Source organism: Lycium barbarum, chromosome 2, assembly GCF_019175385.1.
Source record: "Lycium barbarum isolate Lr01 chromosome 2, ASM1917538v2, whole genome shotgun sequence".
NCBI classification, from domain to species: domain Eukaryota; kingdom Viridiplantae; phylum Streptophyta; class Magnoliopsida; order Solanales; family Solanaceae; genus Lycium; species Lycium barbarum.
In genome coordinates this window covers 858,092-871,355 of record NC_083338.1, presented here as the reverse complement: position 1 = coordinate 871,355, position 13,264 = coordinate 858,092, and the positions used below count along the sequence as shown (strand labels likewise).

General features: G+C 31.6%; 1 protein-coding gene across 7 annotated transcripts; it reads right to left on the bottom strand.

The window, feature by feature from the left end:
- Window positions 1-6,772: 6,772 nt before the first annotated feature.
- On the bottom strand, window positions 6,773-12,647 carry LOC132625296 (stemmadenine O-acetyltransferase-like). 7 transcript variants are annotated; one of them, XM_060340121.1, is made up of 5 exons: window positions 11,186-12,647; window positions 11,000-11,078; window positions 7,914-7,953; window positions 7,686-7,769; window positions 6,773-7,174 (listed from the first exon to the last, which is right to left on the bottom strand). In XM_060340121.1, the coding sequence occupies exons 1-5, from the start codon at window positions 12,404-12,406 to the stop codon at window positions 7,072-7,074; spliced, it is 1,527 nt and encodes a 508-aa protein (XP_060196104.1). In that variant the 5' UTR covers window positions 12,407-12,647; the 3' UTR covers window positions 6,773-7,071. The 7 variants fall into 7 exon arrangements, 3 of the variants coding, with proteins under 3 accessions (XP_060196104.1, XP_060196105.1, XP_060196106.1); XR_009576758.1 differs by having other exon boundaries at window positions 7,111-7,174; window positions 7,686-7,953; window positions 9,087-11,078; window positions 11,186-12,639; XR_009576764.1 differs by having other exon boundaries at window positions 7,111-7,174; window positions 7,686-7,953; window positions 10,994-11,078; window positions 11,186-12,638.
- Window positions 12,648-13,264: the final 617 nt, after the last annotated feature.

The following is a 13,264-nucleotide window of genomic DNA, read 5'->3' as shown; positions in this document are numbered from 1 at the left end:
CCTTGACCCTTCCTCGCTCCGCCCCTGACCATTATGGTATCGTGGTATGTTTGTTTGCTTATAATGCTTTTCCATATTTTGTTGCAAAAATATGAAGTAAAGTTGTAGAAAGATTCTGAAATGTTGTACAACTGCTATTCTTTTTAGAAGCGTATTCTTTTAATTAATTTTATCAAATGTGTTGCCTAATAGTTGTTGCACTTTTCATTCAATTTCTAAATCACAAGATTTTTGTAAACTTCATTTAGCTCATTTTTCTTCCCTTAATTAAAAAAATAACAAAGCAATAACTACACGTTGCCTCTTGATTTTTACAGTAGACAACCTATTCCAACTTCCAATCTATATATAATATAAAGCTAGGAATTAAAGATGTGATGCGGCACCTCTCTTTGACCAAGAATCATATTTATCTTTTTTCTCATTTTTTTTTACATTTTTTCCTTCATTTTTATTACTTATTATTGTACAAAAATAAATGTGTCAATTACTACTCCTCGATTCATTCTTATTCTTTAATGTTTATATTTAAATGTCTCAGTATTTACTACTCCACTCATTCCTATTCAATATTTTAGTTCTTCTTCCGTCCTATTATTCAAGATGTTACAAAAGTAACTACCCCATTAATTAGATTTATTTGGAGCATTATTCCAACATGCCTAACGTGGTGACCCTGGGGGAATAAAACGGCACACACTTTCAATTGTAATAAACTCATTGGGGGGTTATGAAGTTGGAAAGATATGAATTATGGAGGGATATATATAACTTGTAGTTGTTGGGTCATCACCCATTGCATCCACGAAAATCCTCAAGACTCAATAATAAAGAATTAAGGAAAGGAGAGAAACCAAGCATAGGGAGCACATAATTTTTTGGATGTGCTACTTGATTATGAGATAATTACTAATTTATTTGTGGTATTTTTATTTTCTAAATATTTTTCTATTTGTATGTGTGTCTTAATTTACATGTTTTTATTCATTATTTTTTATCGCGAAGAAGACTGCCAATTAACCATAGATGATGGTTCCAACTATTGCATCTATACAAGTAAATATTGTTGTATGTTTCTACTCCCTGCTAACTTAGGTCAATGTTAGTGGTTGGCTATTTGGCTAAAACAAGATTAGCATATAATGACAGTAGAGTTACTTGGCTATGATATTTTGCTAGAGGATCAAGTTTAACGAGCAATTTTAGATGCACGTGTCTTTTAAAGATCGTAACAAATACATATTACTTCTCTATAGGTGTGTCATATGATTAGGAAAGTTTTTTGCTTGATATTACTACTATATTACTATATATAATAAGGGTCAATATAACTTTTTTGTAATACTTAGTTAGAGTCCTTGGTTACATTACAACTAAGGGTTGTCAACTAAAGGTTTCTTTTTCAAATTTACCCCTAAATTTGTCTTTTATTATTTCCTCTACTATGAGGTGTTTTAGAAATATTAATGCATTTTCAAGCCTTTTTTTTTTTATTATAGAAAGCCTCTTAGATTAACTTTTTGAAGGCATGTGCTATAACTTCTTCATATGGCTTATTTTTACTCCTACTTTATTTCTTTACTAGTTAATTGATCCGCGCTTCGCGCGGTATCTTATTTGATTGTATAAATTTATCGATATAGAAGAGAGAAAACTTTAATTGTGCTAAAAATAAAACCAACAATTATATAATCCAAAACTTGCAAAGGAAAAATAAATAAAGAAAACGTATTAAGGAAAAAAATGCATATGGAAGAAATAAAATAGAAAAGCAAATTCATCATAGAAAATAGACTGGCTTTTCGAGTTTTCGTAATTTTATAAAGATCTCGAAGAACAATTCTCTCGAAGGGGAAGAAAAGTTAACACTCAATTTGTAGAGAAAAGAACTATGTATTCTAAGCTTTATCGGATTCTTTTTCTAGTAAAATATTGTAAAATAATATAATCATGCAATTAATTTTTCTTCTTTCACCTAACTAAAAATATACACTAATCAACTCTTTTGACAATTCAGAGAGACTATACAAGTAAATGAAAAAGGGAGAAGAAAAAGAATATAGATCCTTGTCTGAAATTTCAATTCAATGCTTGTAATTTTCCTTTTTCATCTTACCCATGAACTTCGGATCACTACATCATTGTTGTCGACGGGGACCAAAATTCAAAATCAAACCAATATCAGATCTGTAATAAAAATATTTTGTCAAGGTTTAAGTTTGTGGGATGTAGATATGGAGAAGAGACAATATGAAGCAATAGAAGGTTTCAACGTGATGGTTTATAGGTACTATTTTTGTAACTGATACAAAGTTGAAGAAGCAAATAATAATAGCACTAAAAGGTTTGATGTGCGAGTAAACCTTAATTTATGATTCCTTTTCTCTCAGTAAAATGTAGTAATTGTTGTATCCAAAAGGTATGTTTTCATTCATTATGCATAACAAATATAACATCATTGAAACAAAAAAAGGAAAAAAATGCCAAAAAAAAAAAAAAAAAAATACTAACGCTGCCTTTAGAGACATGCCCCCTCACCTTATATATATATAAGGTGTCATAAACTTGAACATTAAATAATTAGGGGGTTATGAATGTAAAAGATTTGAGAATTATGAATATTACTAATTAGTCATAATTCTAATACTAATTAAGAGTAGAAGTTATGAAGATGAAGTGTGAGTTATGGAGATGACTTTTTAAAATAAAATAATTGGGGAAAATGATATAAAAAGACAAAAATTGGAGAAAAAAGATAAATATGAATGGAGACCATAGAGAGGTGCCACATCACCTTGTTTATGCCCAACTTTATATTATATATAGATTACTTAAGGCGCCACATCCAATTTTGGTAAATTTAGAAAATTTTAAGGTCCGCTTAAAATGCTTAAGAAATTGTGAATTGCGATGATGTCAATTAATTTTACTACATATAATAAGAGTCAATCTAACTTTTTTGTAGTACTTTTTTTTTTTGGATATTATTTGGTGTATTATAATAATTTATTTTTTAAATTTGATGCACGCATACTTAATTGTATTTTCTATGCATAACGAACAATGTAAGTTGTATTTTATACTACATTCATCTAAAAAAAAAAATGCACGCTTGCACAGCGTACTATGCGGTCAGTCAGTTCAATTTTTGGCATGAATTCATAAAAATATTTCTTAAATATAAATTACAAAAAAAAAGAAATTATAATGTGAACTTGATGGAGTAGTTTAAATGTTGCGAACATCTTTGAAAAATATTTAGCTAATGAAACTACTTTTAGTTTTCCAGCAGTTGTAATGTCAAACATCTTGTGACAAAAGAGAGTAAACTTTTTATGTTTTTCGAGTATCATTTTTTCTTACACGGGGAAAAATTATGTTAGACAGTGTTTGTTAGCATAGCGAAACATGATTAAATGAATCATGAAGCATTGAATCTTCATTTGTGTTTGAGAAAATAATTAAAATATCCATTTTATAAAATAATGTACCATTTAAACTAACAAAAGGAAAAAAAATCATTTTCTCATCACGGAAGTTTTTAGAAAGTAAAAGGAAAGTCTAATTATATTAAGACAAGTAATTAATTTTCTTCATCTTTTCAATATACTTTGTATAATTTAATTGAATTAACATGTACAAACATTTGTAAAGTATAAAATTTTAATTTATTATTAAAAGTTATCTTTGTTTATAAGTAACCTCATTAAAATCTCAACAAAAGCATAAATATAGCATATCTAATTGATGTCTCTAGAGCTGAACTTTTAAAAAAAAAAAAAAAAATGGTATAGTTCATATTGGATGTTATTAAAAATTAATATATTTTATGTCATGTTTTTGTTTGAAGGTAAAGAGAAAACAAAAAGTCTAAAGTAATGGGAAAAAAATTGTTCAATTTTCTAATATTTTTACGCAATTTAAATATATGGGAAGCTTTAGTTCTTAAGAGTTTGCAGAAAATATCGAACTAATCTTTCAATAATTTAATGTCATAAAGAGTGCAAAAAATAAAAAATAATTACAAATTTAACTTTTAATCTTTCTTTTTGGCACGTGCTAGAGTTTGCAAAAAATATCGAACTAATCTTTCAATAACTTAATGTCACAAAGAAGCGAAAAAAATAATAATAAGTAATTACAAATTTAACTTTTAATCTTAGTTTTGGGCTCGTGCTAGAGTTTGCAGAAAATATCGAACTAATCTTTGAATAACTTAATGTCACAAAGAAGCGAAAAAAATAATAATAAGTAATTACAAATTTAACTTTTAATCTTAGTTTTGGTCCGAGCTTAGCACGGGCCAAATGCCACTAGTATATATATAAGGGAGAATCTCCAACTTTTGTTGTCCTCACATGAATTTCTTTTGTCAATTTTACCCTTAATAGATGCTCTAATGACATTGCAAGTTTTCACCTATCTTGGTAAATTTGATTAACTATATGGGTTTTTTCAATGCTACAAGGAGTGATGATGAGGAAAAGGTGATAGTGGCACTACAAAAAATATATTTATTTAACCAAACTTAAAATTGATCCAAAAGTTTGTTGTCTTTCTTTTATATGGAAGTGATTATTAAACTTGTTTCAAATTATTTTTTTCCTATAAAATTTATCATAAACAAGTAAAAATATTATCGTAACGTTCTCTTTCTACCTTAGTACATGTTTAATTATTAAATTAAAAATTATTTTTTATATATAGCTAAAAATATTTGAAAAGGGTAATTAAAAAATACAGTTTAGCTCTCCAAATAATGAAAATACTAAATAATTGCAAACGAGAGTGATTTTTTGGATATTGGAATATTTTACAGAAGAGGAGACAATCAGCGTTTTATATAATTTAGAACAAATAGTTAGTTAAACATGAAATGGCTAAACTACATACACGTTTAAGAAATTACAATATAAATTTCTTTAAGAATAAACTAAATTAATGAGAGAGAAATACGTCATTTATTAACATGCTTTTTTTAAGGAAATGAAAGATTAAAATAAGAAACACAAATAATTTCATTAACTTTTCAATTTCTTTTGTATGATTTAATTGGAAGAAACATCTACAAAAGCATTTCGTCATATCAAGACTTTTATTTATTTATTTTTAAATGCTATCCTTATTAAAAAGTTAACTTCATTGATGTCATCATACAACAATTTGTAGCATCAAATATTTTTTATATTACTTGAATACCGTAAATATTTTTTTTCCCAAAAAAGGGTTAGCTAATATAAGTTTAACTGAGAAAAAATAATTAAGTAATCCAACATAAGATAAAACTCAATTTGAATCATTAAAGACTTTGCCCCCAAAAAATTGAGTATAATAAAAAGGAGAAGAATATTGGTGCATGCATTTATTTGTAAAAATGAAGTCTAAATATACTTTATGAAAAATGTTGTTTTCTAACTTAAAAAAACTTTTATATGATTTAATATTTTAGAAACTTTGAGAAATTTGTCGAACTACCTTTACAACTGATATAGTGTTACAAAAATAAGATAAAATGTAAGAGTAGCAAAAAAAAAAGTTGTAAATGTAAATTTTAATGTAATTTGGGCCCGGGCTTAGCAAGGGTCAAATAACACTAGTTACACATTATAATTCGAAAAATGAGGGTTAAATATCTGAAAAAGAACAATAAACCTTGAGAAAACATTTATTTTAATACTGATAGTTATGACTGAAGAATATACTAACAATATGGTTGATCAAAGAGGGTACCTCCGGCATCATAAATTAATGTCTCTAAGATACGTGACAATAATAACTTTTTTATATTTTTACTTTTTACTATGAAACACATGTAATTTATAAAGATACAAGTTTGGTGATATTTTTATCACCGCGCGAACCGCAACCACTTTCACTAGTTCCAGTATAAAGAGCTTCAAAAATTCCAATTCTCAAAATGCCTAGAAGTATTCCTCTCATGGACCAGACTCTCCCTTATTGGCTTCTGAGTTCATACCATGCCTATCTACACTAATTAGAGTAGTTCAAAAGCGAACCGTAGCCAAATCCAACCGCAAAATTGGCTTATTGGTATTGGGTTATCGGGTTAACGGTTAGTGAACGGATTGAAATTTGGATCATTTCTTGCATATTGTTCTCGATGGCACAAAATATACAATTAAACACAGAGAGCCAATATTGATGTGATTTTTAGCTGATACACCGCCCGATAACCGTCCGATAATTGCTAACCAGATACTGAACCAAACGATATCTTATCAATTGGCTGGCGGATTAGTACATTTAAAAGTCAATAACCGATAAGCCAAATCGTTAAGAGTAATTATCCGCCCAATCCGTCCGATAAGCAGCCCTCACTAATAATTCACGAATCAATCTCAATCTTTGAGTTGTGGGAAAAAAAAAAATCAATCTGAGTCAACAAGGACAAGTACGGATGAAATTTGCTATGGAGTTAAAAGAAAGACACAAGCTTCATGATATCAGTGATCTCTAATAATTTAACTTTTCAATTATGGAACTTACCTCAAATACTAGTTCTAGTTATAACATTATCCTCTAGTTATAACATTATCCTTAGTTTACTACATCTAAATAACCATATAAAGGTCGTACTTTAGATAAATCCTTAAGAAACATCTAAAGCCCTCCTACTTGGGTAGCAAATTACTAACACCGATGAAGATGAATCAAACCACCTCTATTAATAATCTAGCTTTATTATGTTTAACCAACATTAAGTTTGGGTTTCAGGTTTAGCTTCCTAATGTACAACATTCGACAACAGCAATAGTGGTAAGGCTATTTTCATGTTAAACCAAATAAATCATTCAGATATAAGAGGGGGACAAGTGAACAGCTTCATTGAAAAAAATCATCTTATGTTTGCTCAAAAAAGTGAATTAATCAGGCTAACAACTCATGATAATCTCATTCTTGATGATATCAAACACATTGCCTGAGGGGAGGGTTTCTGTCAAGACAGTAATCAAATAAATGTACGCGGATCATCTGTCTTCTTCAATTACCAAGTATCACTGCCAAATTTTCTCCACATTCGAACAGCTCCAGGTGCCGACATCAAAAGCATCAAAGTTTGATAAACGAATATATAAGTACTTCACGGAACAAACACGAATAAGCTCTCCCAGGAGCATAAGGGCGTGGTAGCTGATGCTTCGGCAAACATAAACTATAGGTGCGTTAATTCCAGGAGAAAAGGGAGGTGAAATCGAGAAGTGAGTGGGTAAAAGTACATTGTATCATGAAAACTGACTATAGGAGAGACTCCATGTCAAGCTCCAGAAAGGAGCAGGGATCTGGAATGTCAAACTCCTTGAGGACCGGAGACTAAATAGCAAAACATAAAACTCATGTATCGGGATGATAATTCAATGCATAACCGGGAACCTATGCCTGTTAGTTTTTGCTTGAGAACAATTACTTTCAAATGTTCCAAAGACATCCTTTCAAATCAGCACCATAATTTTAATTTTAATTTTGGAGTAAGGGAATCACTGACGGTGAATCCAAATGAAAATATGCAGAAACAAATTGCCTATAGCCCAACAAGAAGGGTAAAAGATTTATATAGGACTTCACCAAACTCGAGATGCCTAATATGATGATGAAAATAATTAGAATATGTGCCAAATTAGTTGACAAGTTGTGCATGCAAAATCAATGCATAACAATTGATATACCTTAGGGTGCACAATGCCAAATGTTCCGATTCGATTTCCTCTGTAAATAATGCTAGCTTGTCTTCCCTGAAGAAATGCAGGCTCCTATGACACATTAAGACAGAAATCAGCACACACAGCAATACTCATAATGAAATAAAAGGAAGCAAATTGGAAAATTGCAAACAGTTGCCTCTGATCTTTCTATGTAGTAGCCTGTACTGTCTCCAGGTGATACAAAATTAGTACCATTTGCTTCCATGCTTTTGTCGACTAGACCATGTATTAGCTGGAAAAAAATGTCAAGAGAGTCAAACATTTGAGTGCCTAGAAGCTAGTGCACAACTTACAGGACTATTACAATTATATATATGACTCTGATAACAGTGAAGCAATCAAATCATTGCTTGGAAGTCTGTAGAAGTTCGACTTTAGATAATCCTATGGGGGAACTTCACCTATAAGCAAAATAGCAAAATATATTTTATTCAAGAACCTTCCAAGTTTGGTCCTTTTTCTCCAGAGATAAAAAGTATTTGTGGAAGCAGAAAGTTCAGAGTGGAAATCATCACAGCACAACTGATGTCAAAGCAGTGAAAAAAGTCATTCTGCCACCTAAGCGAACGATGGACTTCTCCAGAACTCTCTCTGTGCATCCAAGACTTCTTGCAAAAGGAGAATGGTACTTGCAATGATCCATGTCTAAAGAAGATACTCCCTTCATCCCACTATAGCAATAGTCTAACTAGCACAAGACTTGAGAACAAATTGTTTGAATTGGTACATAAGTGCTTTAACAATCATCTGTATAAGTGTAGAACTCAACTGAAAAATGTCACATCCAATTTGAAATAACATGAAGGGAGAAAAAATTTCCCTTAAAAGAGAGGTCAAGCAATTTAGGGCACATCATAAAGTAGGGCAATCTCATTGCAACAGAGGGACAACAAGGAATGGGTCACTCTGAGAGGAAGACCAAAAGAGGAACTGGACGGCAGAGGTGGTTTGCTAATTAGGTCCAGCTTTCCATTATGAAATAACTTTCATGACTGAGGCAATAGAACTATTTTCATATGCCCAACAGCCTTTCCGTTTTAAACTTTCATTGGCAATCAACTCTTCCTGAAGAAAAGTAAAGACCTATAACTGAGCTTCCTTTACGAGTAAAATATCCGTCCAAATTAGAATACATATTCCAACAACTGGAGCTTGTAATGTGCAGCAGAACAACTAAACTACCACTGTACGAGCTACAATGAGTAAAATCGAGAAAATCATGAACTAAGCTCAATAATCTCATAATTGCATTAAAATCATAAGCGTTGAAATTTTTAGAATTAAAATCATCATCATCATCATGTTCATCATAGAAAACATCTCATCTTTAGTATCATAAGAAGCTCAAATGTGGTAAATCTGTACCTCAAATCCTGAGGTTGCGCCACAATACAGAGCAGCAAGGTGGCGACGGTTTACTGCACCAACATCATTTTTGCCATCTAAAAGTTTGGATATTTTAACTTATACGCTGAAGTCCCTTTCACTTCTCTTAAAAACAATCTTCTTGCCTAGAACTTTGTACCGTGAAATTTTTCTCTACAAATGATATACTATTACAGAAATATTGTGGAAATTAAGATCTCATGTGATGAATGTAATTATTAGACGAGTATGAAAACTGTCATTATGTTTAACTAAATTCATATAATTTAATCGTAGATGCCAACCAACTGGTTTTGCGACATCAAGAATCACTCTTCCGTCTCAATTTATGTGGCACCGTTTGAATTTCAAGAGTCAAACAAGTTTTATTTGCCTGTAGTTGTTTTCATATGCCTTACAAATATTTGTAATTATTACTTATAATACTTTTGACGTTGTTTCCAAATATATAATTAATTTTATTTCAAATATTTAAAGATTGCATGTCTTAATTTACGTTCGAAATCGAAAAATCTGACTCTCTGAAATCTGAATTGTGTCATATAAATTGAGACAGAGGAAGTAATACATACACATATTAGTTGGTTTTTCATTAATGAATTGAATTAATATGTCCAACATTTTGGATATCATATCACCCATGTCAACGTACAAACATCAGATATTAGATGAGTGTGGGTGGACTTGGCAAACTATTAAACTTTTTGGTGCTTATCTTCATTTTTTTACATCTTTCATTAATACTGAGATAAATTAATTAGTCAAATTAGCTGAAAAATTCAACAGGGTTGATAGATATTCCATAACCCTGAAATATTTTCCCCACATTAATATCCAAATTTATTAGTTAATTCCTTAATTTTGTTGTTTAATATTTAATTATAATAACTACAAAACAAACTATTGAAACTTCCTTGTTTAGATAATTAGGAATTGCTTGATATAGTTAATAGTCAATTATAGAACTACGTGGAACGATACTTGATCTTATTATCACTTTATTACTTGTCGATCGTGTATACTTGTGTGAGTCTTTTAAGGCAAAAAATTTATGACGCCATTAAGCGTGTGGTGATGGTTAGTTGCAATACAGATTCTGTGACTGTCCTTCATGCTAGTTTAGGGGTGTGTGGTATGGAGGAAAATTGGAAAATGTTTTCTAATTTTTCTATGTTTGGTTGGTCAAAACGTTTTGAAATGCCCTTTGAAACTCGTGGTTTCTCAACTGCTTATCATGCGTCAAGTTAAATTTCAAAGACTACAAATGGATTTTCCCAAAAAAGATCAAAAGCTGCTCAAACATGTGTGAAATTTTTGAAGTTGGAAGAAATTGCATATAATCAGGGTCATCAAGGAAATCAACCCAAAGAATAAGAGAAATAAAGCATAGGATTACATTCTTAATACTCGTTACTTGCTTCAGTTATCATTATATGTTAATTTGATGTCACAATTCCAGAATCCTAAATTCCAAACGCATAAAGTTAATATCCTAGATCCTCCTTTATGAAAATCCCGCAATAAATGAAAAAACTACATCCACTGATCAAGAACATGTTAAGACCATCCTTAGTCTCATTTTGCTTAGCATGTGATAACTTTTTTAGTAACTTATTACGTACGCATCGTTCGGCAATCAGTTATACATCATAAAAGATGAAAATTACTATGAGCTCTAGATTGTAATGTTTTGTTAATCTAATATTCAAGGATTTAACTTATGCACACTGACAGTGCAAAATTTATTTTCTAATGCAAACACAAGATATTTGTTCCAATATAAAAGGAAATTAGCTTGATCTTTGATTCTCATATATCACCTAAGGTAAAAGTACGGGGACAAAACAAAAGCGCAAGAAATGGAAAAATATAAATAGATGAAGAACCTTAACTATATGGTATCCAGAACTCTTTGCCCCCAAAGTCCAGATTTGCACCGGATACGGCCATAAAGAGAGAAGCGCTCCATTCCTATTGCTCGGACAGGAGACTTGTGAAAATTAACTCATAATTGCTTATTTAGTGGTCGCAAAAGCTAGCAAATTTGGGTTTTGTTCAAATTCTGACATATGTTTTACCTCTAAACTAACCCAGGCTTCTATCCCACCATCTTTGGCATCCATTAGCACAATTGAATTCTTGTGTTGAAACATAGTGCTAATCCATTTTGGCTTCCCCCATCCAAAATCTGCTTCATAAAATGGTACCCCACACCAACTAGAAATATTATACAATTCTGTGCCATTGTTTCTTGATATAAGATCTCCTAACATGTTCCAATTCTCAACTATTTGGTCCAAAGCCACATCCCAATTTAAACTAGGGAACTCTAATAAACCTTTTCTCAAGATGGTCACAAGATTTGATAAGTCATTTTTGTCTCCCTCATTACTTTTAGTAGCCACAAAAAAGGCAAGGAAGTTTCCAATGGTCCCACTGGGCAATGAAGGTACAAGCCTTTTCCTGGCGTTCACCACGTGGGATAAAGTAGACGTACTAGTACTGCTTTTAGATGAGACGGTTGCACACTTCCATATCAGAGCCGACACTGCTTCGACACGTGTGGGACCCGGTACATCCTTACTTAGAGCCTTAGACTTGAGATCCGCTATGCTAGGCCCATCAAACGAGAAAATCTTCGTAATGATTTGCTTCTCTTGACCACCAACAGGATTCGCAAATGGCAATGGCGGCGGTTGTTTAGTTGGTGGGAAGACTTTGACCCCTGATGTAAAATCAGGGGTCAAAGAATTCGAATTATTAGCACCTCGAGCCGCAGCTGCCCAATTATTGATGAAAGTGCAAATAGAGGTAGCATCAGATAGCTTGTGAGAAACCAAACAACCTAGGATCATGCCTCCACACTCAAAGACTGTGACTTGAACAATCAGCAAATGAGTTTTCAATAGTGAATCCATTGATGGGACAAATTGTCCTAAGGTGTTTGTTTTGCTCCCTGAAAGAAGAATTTCATGGAGGTTGTAGTTATGTGCAAAAGCTTCAATAAACAACACTCCAAAATCATCATCTTTAGAATTATTGCAACTGATTGAAGTGTTGTTATTGATTAATCTTCCAGCGAAGGGATAAAAATCAGCAAGAATTTTGGACAAGGAACTTTTTAGTTGTAGGGATCTAGTTGATAAATTGGTTGATTCTTGATCATTTGGATAGTATAGAAAAATTGGATAGTAAGTAGGAGGGGCTAGTTGATCTAGAGCAGACATATTGAAGGATTCAACATGACAAACTGATGGCTTAATCAACTGTTTTGATATTATCTCTACCTTTTTCTCCATGGTTTTTTTTGCAGGCTACAGATCTATTTGTCTGAAAAGTTGGCAATGGTAACAGAACAGAGAATGATTGAATGTAATTTGAGTTTGAAAAAGTTGTACAATTTTAAAGTCCTGTTTATCATCAAAATGTTACATCAATTGACTCTGGAAAGTCTAAATAGACATGTCAAATCAGCAAAAATGTCTACTTATTCTTCTTTTGTTGTTTTATTTCATCTTTGAAGGACAATCTCATATTCAATGGTCTGTCCCTTTCTCTTTCAATTATTGGAGGTTTCAATATCCCCTTCAACTTATACAGAGTTTTCAAACTAATAAAATATCTCAACTAGAAGTACAAGTCTTGGAACTCAGTGGTTCCAATTCTAAGGTGCCGTTTGGCCATAAATACAAAAAACAAATTCACTTTTTTTAGAATTTTTGAAGTTGGAGTTAGAGTTGGAGTTGTGTTTGGCCATAATTTTTGAAATTGTAGTTTTTGGTGAAATGTAGTTGTAAAAAAGTGAAAAAAGTGAAATTCTTTTGAAAAATAAATTTTTTGAGTTTTTGGTATTCTGGAATACAACTTCAAGTTGTATTCGGAATATTTATGGCCAAACGCCCAAAAGTGAAAAAAGTGGAAAACAAATGAAGGAATTTTGAAAGGCAGAGGTTTGGATTCGTAAGGCAGAATTTTACTTGAAGGTAAATTTTGCCTTGAGGGGGAGTTTGCCCAAAACTCTACCTTAAGGTAGAGTTTGAAATTCTGCTTGAAGCATGCAAAACTCTGCCTTGCGAATTTATTTTTTTTAATTTTTTTACTCAGCGGGAGATTCGAACCTGAAACTAAGAAATTTTTAGCGAAGAGCAAAAATTAAA

Excerpts from the sequence above, each read along its gene's own strand:
- LOC132625296 (XM_060340121.1), bottom strand. The coding sequence starts at position 12,406 with ATGGAGAAAAAGGTAGAGATAATATCAAAACAGTTGATTAAGCCATCA. Across the intron at positions 7,954-10,999 it reads AGAGTTCTGGATACCATATA|CTAATACATGGTCTAGTCGA; the intron begins GTTAAGGTTCTT and ends ATTTTTTTCCAG. Across the intron at positions 7,175-7,685 it reads TTGGCATTGTGCACCCTAAG|TTTATGTTTGCCGAAGCATC; the intron begins GTATATCAATTG and ends ACGCACCTATAG.